The 18051-nt window shown below is 41.8% G+C and overlaps 1 protein-coding gene across 10 annotated transcripts in view; it reads left to right on the top strand.

Annotated features, from left to right (window-relative positions):
- Nucleotides 1-15995, top strand: part of LOC109889585 (protein-methionine sulfoxide oxidase mical2b) — an 81535-nt gene extending 65540 nt beyond the window's left edge. For 6 of the 10 annotated variants that reach the window (XM_031823045.1, XM_020481131.2, XM_031823043.1 and 3 more), the window contains 11 exons: nucleotides 4338-4446; nucleotides 4552-4622; nucleotides 5335-5400; nucleotides 6957-7051; nucleotides 7190-7958; nucleotides 8629-8711; nucleotides 10545-10640; nucleotides 11287-11383; nucleotides 14494-14599; nucleotides 14700-14773; nucleotides 14903-15995. In XM_031823045.1, coding sequence (XP_031678905.1) covers nucleotides 4338-4446; nucleotides 4552-4622; nucleotides 5335-5400; nucleotides 6957-7051; nucleotides 7190-7958; nucleotides 8629-8711; nucleotides 10545-10640; nucleotides 11287-11383; nucleotides 14494-14599; nucleotides 14700-14773; nucleotides 14903-15087 — 1751 coding nt within the window. In that variant the 3' untranslated portion in view covers nucleotides 15088-15995. Of the gene's footprint in view, nucleotides 1-4337; nucleotides 4447-4551; nucleotides 4623-5334; nucleotides 5401-6956; nucleotides 7052-7189; nucleotides 7959-8628; nucleotides 8712-10544; nucleotides 10641-11286; nucleotides 11384-14493; nucleotides 14600-14699; nucleotides 14774-14902 lie in introns of those variants that run through there. The other 4 variants (XM_031823040.1, XR_004209735.1, XR_004209734.1 and 1 more) reach the window with 4 other exon arrangements.
- The last annotated feature ends 2056 nt before the right edge of the window (nucleotides 15996-18051 follow it).

The raw sequence follows: 18051 nt of genomic DNA, 5'->3' as shown, positions 1-18051 counted from the left end.
TTTTTTTTTTTACTTGCAAAATTGACCAGCTATTATCCATGGCTTAAGCTGTTAAAAATGTACTGTTTATAGTTGTCATATAGCATTTCATGGTTGATCCATTACATTTATAACATTCTCACAGCTTTCAAATTAACAGCAGAATGGACTATTTAAATATTAAAGACTTTGGGGGGGGGGGGGATATATACAGTGGGGCAAAAAAGTATTTAGCCAGCCACCAATTGTGCAAGTTCTCCCACTTAAAAAGATTAGGCCTGTAATATTCATCATAGGTACACTTTAACTATGACAGACAAAATGAGAGAAAAGAAATCCAGAAAATCACATTGTAGGATTTTTAATGGATTTATTTGCAAATTATGGTGGAAAATAAGTATTTGGTTACCTACAAACAAGCAAGATTTCTGGCTCTCACAGACCTGTAACTTCTTCTTTAAGAGGCTCCTCTGTCCTCCACTCATTACCTGTGTTAATGGCACCTGTTTGAACTTATCAGTATAAAAGACACCTGTCCACAACCTCAAACAGTCACACTCCAAACTCTACTATGGCCAAGACCAAAGAGCTGTCAAAGGACACCAGAAACAAAATTGTAGACCTGTACCAGGCTGGGAAGACTGAATCTGCAATAGGTAAGCAGCTTGGTTTGAAGAAATCAACTGTGGGAGCAATTATTAGGAAATGGAAGACATACAAGACCACTGATAATCTCCCTCGATCTGGGGCTCCACGCAAGATCTCACCCCGTGGGATCTCACCCCACACGGGGGGACCTAGTGAATGACCTGCAGAGAGCTGGGACCAAAGTAACAAAGACTACCATCAGTAACACACTATGCCGCCAGGGACTCAAATCCTGTAGTGCCAGACGTGTCCCCCTTCTTAAGCCAGTACATGTCCAGGCCCATCTGAAGTTTGCTAGAGAGCATTTGGATGATCCAGAAGAAGATTGGGAGAATGTCATATGGTCAGATGAAACCAAAATAGAACTTTTTGGCAAACTCAACTCGTCGTGTTTGGAGGACAAAGAATGCTGAGGTGCATCCAAAGAACACCATACCTTCTGTGAAGCATGGGGGTGGAAACATCATGCTTTCGGGCTGTTTTTCTGCAAAGGGACCAGGACGACTCATCCTTGTAAAGGAAAGAATGCATGGGGCCATGTATCGTGAGATTTTGAGTGAAAACCTCCTTCCATCAGTAAGGGCATTGAAGATGAAACGTGGCTGGGTCTTTCAGCATGACAATGATCCCAAACACACCGCCCAGGCAACGAAGGAGTGGCTTCGTAAGAAGCATTTCAAGGTCCTGGAGTGGCCTAGCCAGTCTCCAGATCTCAACCCCATAGAAAATCTTTGGAGGGAGTTGAAAGTCCATGTTGCCCAGCAACAGCACCAAAACATCACTGCTCTAGAGGAGATCTGCATGGAGGAATGGGCCAAAATACCAGCAACAGTGTGTGAAAACCTTGTGAAGACTTACAGCATGACCTCTGTCATTGCCAACAAAGGGTTTATAACAAAGTATTGAGAAACCTTTGTTATTGACAATACTTATTTTCCACCATAATTTGCAAATTCATTAAATCCTACAATGTGATTTTCTGGATTTTTTTCCTCCTCATTTTGTCTGTCATAGTTGAAGTGTACCTATGATGAAAATTACAGGCCTGACTAAATACTTTTTTGCCCCATTGTATATATTTTTTTGCACCAGCTGCCTCACATTAATAACCCTGTTAAAAGCATAACCTCTGTTCACAAAACAAACTTGTCATTTGTTGACTGGCACATTCCCATGCGCTTAACCACATCTGATATTTTTTTTAATCCAAATAGCACAGTCCCTTACTGTCACAACAACAAATGATACATTAGACCTAATACAAAAGTGCTTCAGCTATGAACTTAAATCAAATAATAGTAATAGATTATTGCACGTATCCTTTCACTTTATGGCTTTGTCTTTAGGGTCTTTCTCATCTTTCCTGTTGGATCACCTCTGGGTCAAATCTGGTCTGCATTATAAGAGTTCTCGCAGAGTTCATTTACAAGTGGTGCTTTTCTGTTATTCTGCATTGGAATCCTAACCATAAATCTGACAATCAATGTTTGGAGAATTACCATATAGGTTATCGTTCATGTATGTGTGTTGAAGCTGTGTTGCCTCGATAATCACACACGCTTCCACAATATACTACACAATCTAACCAATCCATTCGGGTGATTCCGATACTGAGCATGCCCCATATATTTATGTATATATCTAGATATATCTATATCAAATGTTTGTATAGGTTTTTTTTATTGTAGTGTATATATCTAGATATATATATATATAATGTTTGTATAGGTTTTTTAAATTTTCTTTATGGTTAGCAAATGTAATTCAACTAATCGGTGGAACTTCTCAAAAGAATGTATAAAACAATGTCAACATGGCTTCAGTTTAGTTCTGTAAGTAATCACCTAGCTGTGGCTAGCTGAATTCTCCCTGTAATGTTTCATGTCACATGGTTGGTGTTAAATGTTTTAACATGCTTTTCCAAAGTCTCAGTTTATACCTGTGTATATATATATATACAGGTGACTTCCAAAATAAAGGAAACGCCAACAGTGTCTTAATAGGGCGTTGGGACACCACAAGCCAGAACAGCTTCAATGTGCCTTGGCACAGAGTTCCAGACACTTGTAGAATCTATCGGATGGATGCGACATCATTCTTCATAAAATTCACCAAAATTATTTGGTGTTTTGTTGGTGGAAAATGCTGTCTCAGGTGCCGCTCCAGAATCTCAATTTAGTTGGGATCTGATGACATGACATGACGCCCATGACATATGGTTGACATCGTTTTCATGCTCATCAACCCATTCAGTGACCACTCGTGCCCTGTGGATCGGGGCATTGTCCTTCCTAGGGGATCATAGCCATGGTAGCCAAAATAATGGTTCTGACTAGGTGGAATACAGCTACGACCGTGACTTTCGTAGCAGGTTTGGAGAACTTACACAATAGGTTAGGAGAATTAACGTAGCATGTTGGGAGAATGAGGTTAAAGTTAGCTAAACTGCTCTCCTAACCTGCTACGAAAAGTAAATTCCGGTCGTAGCTATACTCCATCTAGTTACAATGCCCAGCATTTTTATACATGACCCGAAGCATGATGGAATGTTACCACACCTGTGTGGAAGCACATGCTTTTAATATACTTTGTATCCCTCATTTACTCAAGTGTTTCCATTATTTTGGCAGTTAACTGTATAAAATGTATAGATGAGACTTCACTGCATGCTGACTCATGCAAATATGCACTGAGTATACTTAAGCAATAAGGCCAGAGGAGGTGTGGTATATGGCCAAATACCACGGCTAAGGGCTGTTCTTAGGCACGACTCAACACGCAATGCAGAGCCTGGACACAGCACTTAGCCGTGGTATATTGGCCATATACCACAAACCCCCGAGGTGCCTTATTGCTATTATAAACTGGTTACCAACGTAATTAGAGTAGTAATAATACATGTTTTGTCATACCCATGGTATACGGTCTGATATACCACAGCTGTCAGCCAATCAGCATTCAGGGCTCAGACCACCCAGTTTATAATAAAGATTAGGAACACCTTCCTAATATTGAGAACAGCCTCAATTCGTCGGACATGAACTCTACAAGGTGTCGAAAGCGTTCCACAGGGATGCTGGCCCATGTTGACTCCAATGCTTCCCACAGTTGTCAAGTTGATTGGATGTTCTTTGGTTGGTGGGCCAGTCTTGATACACACAGGAAACTGTTGAGCGTTAACCCAGCAGTGTTGCAGTTCTTGACACAAACCAGTGTGCCTGGCACTTGCTACCATACCCCATTCAAAGGCACTTAAATATGTTGTCTTGCTCATTCACCCTCTGAATGGCACACATACACAATCCATGTGTCAAGGCTTAAAAATCCTTCTTTAACCTCTCTCCTCCCCTTCATCTCAATTGATTTGAAGTGGATTTAACAAGTTAAATCAATAAGAGATCATAGACTGTCAAGGTGAATCCAGGTGAAAGCTATGTCATGGAAAGAGCAGGTGTCCTTAATGTTTTATATACTCAGTGTATAAAGTAAGGTCAAATGTTAGTTGTTACCATAGCAATAATGTAACCTGGGACTGTGTACTAGGCAGTTAGAAAAGAGCCAGACGTAATTACACGTAGTAAGAGTAGTCGTTTTCCAAAAAAGCTTAGTCACCAACGATATCCTTGTTTGTTTATAGTAAACTTAGTGTCATAAATAGCTATACTAAATCTGGCAGAATGTATAACCTAATAAGATGGGTATGTTTTCAGGGCATCACTACAGATACACGGGCCTGTTGAATGGACAGTACACCCGCATGGTGCCTGAAGTGGCAGAGGAGGAGGCCGTGGACCTGGACATGCCTGACTCCAACAGGACGTGAGTCCACTAGTACAGCACAATGCTCAGAATGTGTCCTTGTTCACAATCCAAATGGATATTTGCCATTTGCTCGTTGTGTCTGTTGTCTATGACCATTTGCAGTGCCGACTCGGAGAAACAGGACAACTCGAATACTTCTCTCCGACCACAAGATTCTGCACAAGAGAAGAAAGGTGTGCAGGTCTCCCTGACATTCGCCACCATGAGAAACACATTGGCCTTCTGATTTTTCCCTAGCTACAGCGATCGCTCGTTCCCTATTCTCACCGTCCACAGCCTTGGCCTTGTAGCAGCCTAACCTCTCTCCCAGGATCATTACCGACATCAGTCTGCATGTAGGAAATGATTCCATCCGTTTAGTGATTTTAGCCCTGGTCCTGTGGGATATAGACATAGTTTATTATCCTCTGAGTGAGTTAGGAGCAGCTCACCATACGTTGTTTCCCCAAGTGTGAGACTCCCACTCCTCCAGTTAAGGCTCTGAAATCTGGGTGTGGCAGACAAAGCCATTCTCCCTTATTAATTGAATAGTTGTCTTGGCATGGGGAGCCCTGAGCACTGTGAATGGCCTGAACATTCTGTTCGGCTGCACGGATAGGGCTGTCTGTTGGCTGTCTATAGACCACATCTGTTCTGTTCTCCACGCTACGTTGGCTGGGCTCAGTTATAGGTGTGTTACGACACCCCATGGCTGAGTTGGAGGAACTCTGGAACGAGGTCTCCTCATTGGCTTGGTTCGCATGTACATTCAGAACTATACTGTAGCATCGTTTATCATTGTTTGTGTGACAGACATCCAGTTCAAATGTGTTGGCACAGATCAGGACTGTGTGTGGCATGTGTTACTTATTACGTATTCTCTCCCTCTCCTACCCACACCTGTAGAACCTTCCGGTTCCAATTCATCTCTCCTGTCTGGGAACAGCCGATGGAAGAGGAAGATCCGTGCTAGTGAGTAGACTATCTGCTGTTGACAATCTGACATGATCCTTATACATTATCTGGCCTATCCATCACCCCCTGTCCTTATCATACAGGCATAATTTCACCCCTTTTTATGCCCTACTGTGGCTTTACTAGCTCTGTGATGTTTGTGCTTTGTAGAAGTGTTGTAAAGAGCTGTTACAGTTAGGGGCCTACGACGCGTACTTCATGCCTTTTTAAGAATCCCAATGGGTCATTGACCTTCAACTCTCTCGCTGTCAATGCAGTAGTAAGCTATAATTCTAGCGGGCTCTCCCTGGAGTTTGTATATACCAACTAGTCATCCATTTTATGGAGTTAAACCTGAACGACTGTAAAGCCCCATGGTTCAATAGAGCAAGATAGTGGAGATTCAAATCCAATCGGACCACTAATGACTTTCTACTGATGGATATAAGGTTTATCGTCTTTAAGCTGGTTACATGCAAGAAAAACAAACAAGTTAGTGAGAAGACCTAAGCATCAGAGCTGTTCTCTCCACACTAGAGGGAGCTGCTGATCTCTGGGCAAAAGAGTTTTAATATTAGTTTTTATCTGGAGTTGTCTACAATTGAATGAGATTAGATTAGTGTTTAGAAAAAGGTCATTTTTCGGGATAAACAACATAAATGTGCTCTCTTGCTGATGAAACGCAATAATTCTGGTTTTGCATATATTATTTGAAAATTTCCCACATGATTGGTCATTCATGCATGATGACCCTAATGTTATGCACAGTGACAACACAGCATATGCATGTTAATGTGAATGCATCCGAGTTGTGTGTTAAGTCTGATCTACAGCACTGTGTTGCTGTATGATCTCTGATGAATGTAAGTTATCTATACTGAACAAAAATATAAACACAACATGTAAAGTGTTGGTCTCAGGGTTCATGAGCTGAAATAAAAGATCCCAGAAATGTTCCATGCGCACAAAAAGCTTACGTCTCTCCAATTGTGTGCACATATTTCTTTACATCCCTGTTCGTGAGCATTTCTCCTCTGCCAAGATAATCCATCCATCTGACAGGTGTTGCATATCAAGAAGTTGATTAAACAGCATGCTCATTACACAGGTGCACCTTGTGCGGGGGACAATAAAAGGCCACTCTAAAATGTGCAGTTTTGTCCCACAACACACTGCCACAGATGTCTCAAGTTTTGAGGGAGGGTACAATTGGCATGCTGACTGCAGGAACTGGCAACAGCTCTGGTGGACGAGGTTTGAATGTTAATTTCTGTACCATAAGCCGCCTCCAACGTCGTTTTAGAGAATTTGGCAGCACGTCCAACTGGCCTTGCAAACCACAGACGACGTGTAACCACGCTAGCCCAGGACCTCCACATCTGGCTTCTTCATCTGCGGGATCGTCTGAGACCCACCCATTGCGCCCCTTCCCAGTCATGTGAAATCCATAGATTAGGGCCTAATGAATTTATTTCAATTGACTGATTTCCTTAAATGAACTGTAACTCAGTAAAATCATTGAAATTGTTACATACATATTTTTATTCAGTATATGTTGTACTCTACTCCTTTAGCTCTCCCTCTCATCCTGGTGAGGCACTTCTCACATGAAAACGCTACAGAAAAAGAGGAGCCCATAATTGAAGAGGCCAACGTGATTGAACCACCAGTAAAACACTAAATTCATACAGATACTCAACAATTTCCTATGTTATAGAAACATTTCACATAAAAACCTTATTGCAATTGAGCAATAAAACAATACTTTGGTACTGAGCAATAATACAATACTTTGGCATTTTTTCAGCAGGTCTCCCATGATGGTCCTAAACTACCTCCAGATTCTCCGAATCAGAATCCATCGATGGGTAAAGAAGCGCCTCCTGTCACCAAAGTGCCACAGCTGGAGGAAGCAGTCGGCCCAAAGAAGAGGCTGACCCTGTCCCTGTCTGAGAAACAGAAGCTCCTAGACTGGAACCTGGTTACTCCAGAAGAGGCCCAAAGCCCTGGAGGAGGAGACCCATCCAAACACTCCAAACCTGGGGACCAGATCCTCCCATTGCCTCAGGTAGAGGCAGAGCCAGTCCCAGCTCAGGCCCAGCCAGCACCGTCCATGTTCCAGATTTGGGCAAATGCCTTCAGAAGGTCTTTTGGAGTACTAGGGACAACCACAGACTCCAACACAGTGGTCACCAGGAGGAACAACAACGGGCCCACCAAGCCCAGGCCTCTGACTGACGGCGCCTTCAGCTTTAGCTCCCTGTTTGGGGCTACTGCCCAAAGCCAGGAGGCCGAACCAGTGGGAGTGGGTCAGAAGAGCCAGCCGACCCCACACCCATGCAAGGCCTCCATGGGTGATAGACCCGCAGACCTTCCCATGCTACTGGACCAGGTGTCCCTAGGCAGCAGCAAGTCTGTGGGATCCTTCACCACAGACGACATGGCCTCACTGCCGCCCAGGAAGCTCAACTTCTTCTCCTACCCTAGGCTGAAGAAGAGAGAGGGGCCGGAGAGCGTGGGAGCGGGGGTTCTGGAGAAGGACATTAGGACCATCCTGTCCAACATCAGGAACAAAGGTCAGGGGTCAGGAGGATGTGATGAGCATTATGATATGCTTCTACTCCTTTGCCGTCCGTGGCTACTAAATGCTACAATGCTATAATGAAATGCTATAAATTAGATTACAATATTAGCCTATACTTGGTGTTTAATGTCGATGGGTTTGGGTTTCTGAGCTTAAACTATTATTAATCGTTAGTTATAATAGAGACATGAGGGGTGCCATAGCAGATGGTTTACACTAGGAGTTATCTGTAGGAGGAAGGGTTATGGTGGGTGCAGTTAAGCTTGGGAGGGGCAGAGTGCAGGGAAAACGGTCCCATGTGGCAGTACTGATAAGGGGAGAGAGCCATGGATAAGGGGGTCGAGGTCATGTTAAAGGGAATTGGAACCGTTTATTGCCCGTATCACTTTGTTTCCTGCCTAGCAATAAAGATGCAATGTTTTAGCGAGAAGGAGGAGACTCCACCCAAAGTGAGGTACATATACCACCACTATTATAACCATGTCTTTGTCGATTCAGCTGTTCGATCCTTTGGGAAGAATAAACTTTGTTTAAGCTTTCATAGTGTCCGTCGAGTTCTTACTCTGATAATTAGAACCTAACAATGTAAATCACATAGTTGAAGTGAGTGTACAACTACAGTTTGAAGACCAATGTCCTTGTGTCGTCTCATCTATACACAGCCTCCAGCGAACAGCAGAAGGATGAGTCCAACTCCTCAAGTGACGATGAGCTTGTCATAGCCAAACCTTTGTCCCAGCCGAAGGTAATACTCTTACATGCATCATTCCTTCCTGCCTTTCTTGGAAGTAATCACTGATCATGATGTTAAATAATGGGTGAAGGCAACAATCCATGTCACGTCAAATCCAGTGGCGGTCAGTGCCGTTTAAGATGAGGGAGAACCTTTTTTTTATGAGCATGGCCTTGTTTCTATTACAGCATATTGGATGTCTGTCGTTCATATTCCATTCACCCAGTTCAATGTAACATCGATAGGTTTAGGCTACTACATGATCATTTTCCCTATACCCATCATGAGGTTGCTATAACCTAGCCTAAGAATTAACGTTTACAAGGTAGGTGCACACAGGTCGAGAGAAAAGGTGACAGACAGTGACACATGGACAGACAGTGACAAATTCAATACCACCTTGCACATTCTTACCTGCATCTAGCTTATCTAGGGTTATTAGTCCAACAGTTGCAAACGAGAGTTTCTATTGGACAAATTCAGTTTTGTTTTTTTGCTTGCTTCCGTTTAAGAAATGTTTTTCAACAGAATTGGCAGAATGAATACAACCCTAATCACACGTAAACACAGTTCACATTCATAGCAGCTACGTTGTATTCCTTCTCGCATCTATGCACTCTCCTCCTCTCACCTTTTCCCTTCGTTTGTGGACTTCAATGCACAACACATCAGCTGTATGTGACCAGGCAAAAAAAACTTTCCAAGCCAAACCATATCAAAACCGCTGCACACAACCTACATCGTTGACCCCATATTAGCTAAAGTAACATCCTAGTCAAAATAGCTAATAGAACTAATACGTTAGTAATCCAGCTACAATCATGAGGTAACGTTAGTGTATAGTCAGTAAGAAGTTTAGCAGTTACACCGGCAAGCCCGGTGGCAATTAATACAACCAAAAGCTTACCTTGACTTGGAAGAGTTTCAGTGTTGTGTTGGATAGTCATAGCCAGCTAGCTAACAATAGCATCCCTCTGTTTGAGCTGGGTGTTTGAATAGGCTAAACTAGATAGCTGCATTTGCTAAGTAAGTGAAACTGAAAGTGAGAAAAAAATTACTCTTGCTTCTCCTTCATTTTTCAATAAATTAATTTGCCGAAGTTGTCATAGTTACTGTGCAAGTCTATGGAAGGGGGAGAGGACCAATAGTCTCCTAGGTTTTGTATTGAAGTTAATGTACCAAGAGGAGGACAGACGCTAGCTGTCCTCTGTCTACACCATGGTGCTACCCTACAGAGTGCTGTTGAGGCTACTGTAGACCTTCATTGCAAAACAATGTGTTTTAATCAATGATTTAGTGATGTGAATATATTTAGTATAGTTTTATCTAAAAAGGAGAACTTATTTAATGTTTTACAGTTTTTATTTTTATGAATTTCACTGAGGATGGTCTTCCCCTTCCTCCTCCGAGGAGCCTCCACTGGTCAGATCAGCGATTAGATTCACCTCTCCTCAAGGCAGAGGATACAGAGTAGGCAGAAAGAGGCCGGTGGGGAACAGATAATCCATCCTCCATTAGAGAGTGATTATTGGGAAGGCTGAAAGGAGCACATCATGACCTGCTCTTATCACTTTACATACAGGGAGGAAATCCCACTCTGGTGTTGTAGTAGGTCTGGGCCATGGCTTCACCGCGCACACCCCACCCTCTCATTTTGAGCACTGTTTTTTGCACTTCTCTGTTAGGAACAATCTCTGCTTCTTCCGCCAGGTCAGGATAAGTGCATGACTGATAAGATATCAGCCTGTTGTGCACAGAACACTAATAGTTGTGACTACGAAAATAGGGTTCAACTCTGCTGTGAGGTAAGTGGTATGTGACACTGTCTTGCTGGTCTGTGTTTAGACCCATGGGAGCTCAGAGAGACAGAGGAGGAGGCAGGAGGAGACTGTGATTCAACAGGACAAGAGAGAGCAGCTGAAGAGACTCCACAGAGCCCAGGTACAGTAGAGCACATAAACAACAGAACAGCACTACCACACAAAGGGCTTCTGTGATCATTTGCCATTCGTTTACATGTTTTATAGACGGGTTGGTTGTTTAGCAACAAAACCGAGGCATGCACAACTATGGGGAAAACATATGGGTTGGCTTAGATTGCTGGCAACATGTAAATTGTATTTTGTCCCTGATGTTTATTGAAAACACAATGAGCACTTGTTGTCTCTCAAATACATTGTTACAGTTATTGGTTAGCTAGGTATCGAATTTGAGCATATTAGCATTGACATGAAATCAGTCAAAACACCTTACAACAAGACATGGTATCAATAACAAGATGAAACGAGCCCATTAGGATTTCCCACATGGTAGTTTCTTGTCATTCTTGCTAACAATCTGGCCATCCAGTATCACAACAACACGCTGACTTCTGCCCCATGAAAGTGCGCACATTGTTTTTGTGGCATTGTCAACTAACCTATCTATATAGATTTTTCTTTTTTCCTGATACATTTGAATCACTCATGAAGTCTTCCACAAACCTATTTGATTTGTTGGGGAGATAAATGGAATATAAATATTATGTGTCGAGCTACATTGTGAGCCTGTCTTGGTTGTTTCTGACCTGGTTGTTTATTGTGTGAAGGTCATACAGAGGCAGCTGGAGGAAGTGGGGGAGAAGCAGAAGGACCTGGAGGAGAGAGGGGTGACCATTGAGAAGGTCCTTCGAGGTGAATCCCCAGGTGAGCCACGCTGTGTCCTAACTGCATGTACTGTACCTTTGGCGAGTACTGTACATTTGTCATCCCATGCTGTGCGGATTTCAACAGCTGCGCACCGTGTACAGTATGAGTGAAGTACATAAAAGTGTATCCGTTCAGTTGACGTATCTGACTCGTGGCCAGAGAATTTTACGAGTTTAGGAGAATGGATTGGAAGGATCAAAATCAGAATGTTCAGTAAGTTGGCGTCCTTGTCCTTGCATCAGAGATGCCTTATTCTCTGAAGGTACCACACAAAGACATGGCACGTGAAGACCGCTATGAACAGAGAGCGGAGAAAGGCATGGCTGATAATGGAACCCTCTTCATCTTTGTTTAACCTCAGCCAAGAACATATAGCCGAGACACGTAAATACTGTATTCAGAAAGACCTATGCTCGTTCTAGTTGACCGGTTTCTGTGAGGTTTGAAAGTGGCAATGCTTCTCTAATCATTATTTCAATTTCCTTATCTAGAGTAGTCTACAGTCAGAACTACTCTGATGCCTTTGCTAGGAAAATATAAAATAAAAATGGCACCAAATTATAGTCATTTGCATTCAAAATAACCTTAATAACCAAAATAACCTCAAGCTAAAATTGTTTTGAAATCATTACAGTGGCAATTGGCCTTGTGAAGAGAGGAAGGCGGTGGGAAAGCAACCCATGTTTCATTTCCACTGCACATCGTGATATACAAGTTAGCCATTAAAGACAGCCATTTTAGAATGAAAAACAGTCATTCCTTTTAACAAGTCATGTTTTTATACTGATAATCATAGTCCTCAAAGGTAAATTGTGTTTTGCCGGAATTGTAAATGGGATTTTCATACGTTTCTCAGAAATATGTTTGTTCCTTCTGCACCCTCCAGATAAATAATTATTGGGAGTTTAAGCATAGTTAGCTGTTACTTTTATTACAATTATATTAAATTAGATTACAGTGCATAAAAGCACACAGAACTAAGTAATGCAATTGTTTCATCCACATTTTTTCTCTTCTATTCTCAAATGGAAAGCACATTTTTGTGTAAACTCAATAGTCAGGCTCTATGTTAAAAGCCTCCACTGAATGACTGAGTGTATCTTGTCTAAGTACCATTTGAGACAGATACATTAACAGGCAGGCTCCTCTCAGTAGAGTGAATGACCTTGCAAATTCTGATTCTAAAACTACACAGAGATATTCTCTTGTGATGTGGCCGTCATTGTGCAGATGTTTTTGCTTTGTTTGGATAATTGCATTATAGCGAAGGGCTCTTGGCTCAATAGACTCTTTGTTCATTTACGTTATTAACGTACTCCAAATGGATAGAAAGAGGGCAGGGGTAGTTGTCAGACAATGACAGGTTTATGTGCATGGCAAGATTCTGAGTTTGAAAAAGGAACACTAAGTTTAGACTTTGTATCGGACTCTCCTCAATCAAAATAGATTTGTCTAGGTAAAATAAAATAAAATGAATCAATAGATGTTTGCAGGGGTATTTGAAGGCAAGGGTCACAGTGCTCTACAGTATGTGGCAATGGTAGAGAAGGCGTTTCCTCTTAACCTTCTGACAACAAAGACGGCATAATGTTTCAGAAGATTTAAAAAAGGCACGAGGAGCTGTCGTTCAATCAAACACACTCCTCTAATGGGTCTAATATTTCATATCTGTAGTTAATTTAAATCTCCGTGTTAGTAGCTTTGACATATAAATCAATTGCTCCAGATCCAGTCACCCACTAACTTGTTTAAATGACACACTAGTATGGAGAATGCACTTATGCAGTTTAAATAAATACCTTTAGCCTGTTGTCTGAGCGTTACGCTTTCATGCTATTACATTTTCAAAAGTTAACTCTTTAACCTCTGATAGTTACGACTGTCCATTATAAAGTGCTTCATGAAGTCGCTAGCGTTAGCATTAGGCCGATCCACGAAGTGATTGGCTTTTGCGTCCCTTTGATATTTTAAGTAGAAATTGTGGACCAATATTGAATTTTAAAAGTCGGTTATATGAAGTCCCCTTTACTATAGACCACATGGAGAATTCAATCAATCAGATTCTTCATCTGAAAAAGGACAGAACCCACTGGGCACAGTTGTCAGTTCAACGTCTATTCCACGTTTGTTCAATGTAATTTCATTGAAATGACGTGGGAACAATGTTGATTCAACCAGTGCTGAAGTGCCATTTTTGACATGTCCCTCCATGTGACCTTCCAGGAAGGTTTTAACTCACTTAACCCCAACATTTCTCCAAGTTCACCTTCATTGTAAAGCCTTAGGTATTTTGCTTCTTTGGCAAAGTCCATTTTGAATATTATTATTTATTTCAAGTGATTAGTGATTCATTTACGTCTGTCCCTCATTTTAAGGTCAACTCTGTTACATGAACTGAACTCGTGTTCTAATATGGTGAAACTATTCATATTTTGTAACGTTTTTCAAAAGAAACCTTGAACATCTAATAGAAAAAATCATAGTGTAAAAATAGGTGAGCTGGTTCTACTCTTTTTGGCCATTTGCTGGTGTTTTGTGGTGGAAAACTGAGCAGGTTGAACATAACACGTCAATGCTGTTATGCATAAATAGACAGGCTAGAAATGTTTCAACAATAAATACAAATTGTGACGCTTGCGTTCAATTGCCACTCCCTGTTCCACACAACAAGCTTCCAATCCCTTTGTGACCGGGGGGATTTATGGCTGATTTAAGATGAAATCGTCAACCCTGTTACTTTATTTGGCACTTAATAGGCACTTTCTATATTCATTTACATTTTTTATTTATTGAGATGGAGAGAACACTTTTTATGAAGATGAACATGTGCTCTCTATTACAGAATGTTAAAATCAGGTGAAAATCTAGCGTTTTTTCCCCCCCCACCAAGTTATACTTCTCAAAAGGCACCGAATTGATGGAATGACCCATTTACGTTATCGGCTCATGTACAGCTGGACGATTACTATGTCCGTCTACTGTATAACCTTGTGACAGGGAGCTTATTAGTCGACCTTGGACGTAATGAGGAATGAAGAAACAGGATGATCAAACTTCTATACGGGGTTGGGGTAACTGATTGTGACCTTGCTCTCTCCCACTATCAGACAAAGGTGATGGTCTCTCTGATGAGCACGAGCTCCTTCAAATGTGGTTCAAGCTGGTCCTGGAGAAGAACAGACTGGCACGCTATGAGGAGGAGCTGGTCATATTGTAAGTAGGAAAAGATGAGAGGCACAGTGCATTCTCAGATAGTGTGACTGCCTTATGGAGTGAAGAGTGTTTGAAAATGGGTTGTCTTGTCTGTTGTTAGTGCTCAGGAACTCGAGCTGGAGGACAGACAGAGTCAACTACAGAGGGATCTACGATGCAGGATGTCCATAGAGGGTATGGGTCACATACTCTGTAATTGTAGCGTAGTACTGTGCAATTGTAGTGCGCAGCTGTTACACATTCTGTACTTACCACTGTTATACATTTGCGCCACTGCCCTTTATCTGCTGTGGCCCTTTGCAGATTCCAAGAAGAGCCCCAGTGAGCTGGCGGAGGAACAGGAGATGCTGACGGAGATCATGAAGGTGGTGGAGAGGAGAGACACTCTGGTCAGCCTGCTGGAGGAGCAGCGGCTGCAGGAGAGGGCTGAGGACAGAGACCCGGAGAGCCTGGTACTGTCTAGAGGCTACCAGTTCCACTGGACCTGAAGAGAATCAGCCCTCGGGGGCAGGGAAAAGGCTACAGCACCATGCAGCTCCACAGGCAGAAGAGACAAGTGACTTCACTACTAGTGACTACCCTACTGGATTTGGCCGCACGTGGCATGATGACCCTTTTGAATATGTATATCAATTTGACTTGTCAATTCCTACTTGAGGACCACACCTCTTATGGACCTGAGGGTTGTACATCAAGTGTTTGTTTAGGCTAGTCTCCCGAGACAGCCTTCAGTCTCCCGAGACTGTATGCCTTACCAAGAAAACTTTAATGTTATGCAGTCTTATAAATAGAATAATATAGAACACTTTTTCAGTTGCACTGGAAAGCACTTATAAACACTACAGAAACCCATAGATTCAGCCTATCAAATGCATTTTCCCTCTCAAAGAAAAATATTGCTTATGTACAGTACCAGTCAAAAGTTTGGACACCTACTCATTCCAGGGTTTTTCTTTATTTGGACTCTTTTCTACATAATAGTGAAGACATAAACTATGAAATAGTGTGCAAAGCTGTCATCAAGGCAAAGGGTGGCTACTTTGAAGAATCTCAAATATGATTTATTTTTAATTTGTTTAACATTTTTTTGGTTACTACATGATTCCATATGTGTTATTTCATAGTTTTTATGTCTTCAGTATTATTCTACAATGTAGCAAATGTTAAAAATAAAGAATAACCCTTAAATGAGTAGGTGTGTCCAAACTTTTGACTGGTACTGTATATATATATCCATTCATTCTTGAAGAATATAACTTCGAAATGCCTCATGATCTTAGTTCAACTGTCACACTCCATAAGAACCCAAAATATAAGTGTGTTTTTCTCCAATGTTTGTAAACAATGTAAATGTAAACTAACACTGTATAACCTCATAACATGGCTAAAACAATCATGTTGATATCATGGATGGTCATTCCTTGCATCCATAGCTCTGTCTGTTATTCTGAGAGTGGTTACATTTCTCCAGGCCCATCGCTCAGCTTTTTACCAAAACAGAGGCGGGATGGCCGTTTATTTATTGTTTCACTGTGGATTTGCCCTTTTAACAGCTGCATATTATCATGATGTTAAAGTGTTGCCAAAAAAGTGAAACAATAGGCCTATAGTAAATGATGCGTATGGTATTCATTTTTCACATGTAAATAGCACTTTTCAGTAATGCTCAAACCAAGCAATTCCATGAGAGCAGCATTTATTTTTCAACTCGAATCAATGAGCCTAATCAGTCCTCCATGACAACAAAATCATAAACAGAGTAGGGCTGGCTAATAAATCCTTTGTTTTGGGGTTATGCTCAGGTAAAACAATTTGGCAAATCTATACTTCCATATTTCCAAGTCCTATTCTTGAAGATCAAGGGGTATAACATTTATTTTAATGACTGGAATTCTGATAGACTTTGGTTTTTAATGTAAAGATATAATTGAATTGTATTATTATATGTAGTAGAACGTGATGGGTTAGAAGAAGCCTACATAACCAACCCATAAAGTAAAATTTAACATCCATATATGACCAGCTATGTAAAATTTAACATTGATTTATCCTGCAATAGATGTGGTTCAATTGGTAACATACATTTCTGTCTTCTTCTAATGCCTCTTAAGGGGAAAGTCATCTAAAAGTAACCGAATGTAATCAGATTACGTTACTGAGTTTGGGTAATCCAAAAGTTATGTTACTGATTACAATTTTGGACAGGTAACTAACGGATGACATTTAGGAAGTAACTTACCCAAACCTACCCTGAGTGCCGCAGTGGTCTAAGGCACGTATCTCAGTGCTAGAGGCGTCACTACAGATCCCGGTTCGATCCCGGGCTGTATCACAACCGGCCATGATCGGGAGTGCCATAGGGCGCCGCACCATTGTCTCAGCGTTGTTAGGGGAGGGTTTGGCTGGTGTAGGCCGTCATTGTAAATAAGAATTTGTTCTTAACTGGCTTCCCTAGATAAATAAAAATGTTTTAAAAAAAAAACTTGGCAAAGGGTGGCTACTTTGAAGAATCTCAAATATAAAATATATTTTGATGTGTTTAACACTTTTTAAATTATTACTACATGATTCCATGTGTGTTATTTCATAGTTTTGAAGTCTTCACTATTATTCTACAATGTAGAAAATAGCAAAATAAAGAAAAACCCTTGAATGAGTATGTGTGTCCAAACTCTGGTACTGTTAGTAGGGGTAAAGTGAATAGGCAACAGGATAGATAAACAGTAGAAGCCGCGTATCTGATGAGTCAAAAGAGTTAGTGCAAAAAAGGTCATTGCAAATTGTCCTGGTAGCTATTTGGTAATTATTTAGCAGTCTCATGGCTTGGGGGTAGAGCTATTTAGGGTACTGTTGGCTCCAGACTTTGGCTTGTTGTGAGGTAGCAGAGAGAACAGTCTATGACTTGGGTAACTGGAGTCTTTGACAATTTTTAGGGCCTTCCTTTGACATTACCTGGAATAGAGTAAGCGGTCTTGGATGGCAGGGAGCTAGGCCCCAGTAATGTACTGGGCCATATGCTCTACCCTATGTAGCGCCTTGCGGTCGAATGCCAAGCAGTTCCCAGCAAACATAACCCCATTGGCCTCATGTGGACAGGGGCTAGCCCACAAAAAGCCATAACAAGTCCACACCTACCAAATACGGGCTATCCCAGCATGGGCCAGCCCACAGCCATCCCACATCAGCCCAACAAGGTTAATCCCAACACTGGCTAGTCTAAACCAAACCCAGCATGGGCTATCCCACACCAAGCCCAGCACGGGCTATCCCACACCAAGCCCAGCACGGGCTATCCCACACCCACACACATCGTGCCAATGTGGGCATGTTTGCTGGGAAAAGATGGGCTTATTACAGGAAAAGTATGGGCTGCCCTCACCAGATATGGCCTGCCCACACTGGGCAAATCCCTTGAGGACCAATCTGGATCTGATGAGCAAAGGCGCAACGGC

Source organism: Oncorhynchus kisutch, linkage group LG4 (assembly GCF_002021735.2).
Source record: "Oncorhynchus kisutch isolate 150728-3 linkage group LG4, Okis_V2, whole genome shotgun sequence".
Taxonomy (NCBI): Eukaryota; Metazoa; Chordata; class Actinopteri; order Salmoniformes; family Salmonidae; genus Oncorhynchus; species Oncorhynchus kisutch.
Note: the sequence above shows the minus strand (reverse complement) of the source record. Positions and strands in the feature narration are given on the sequence as shown.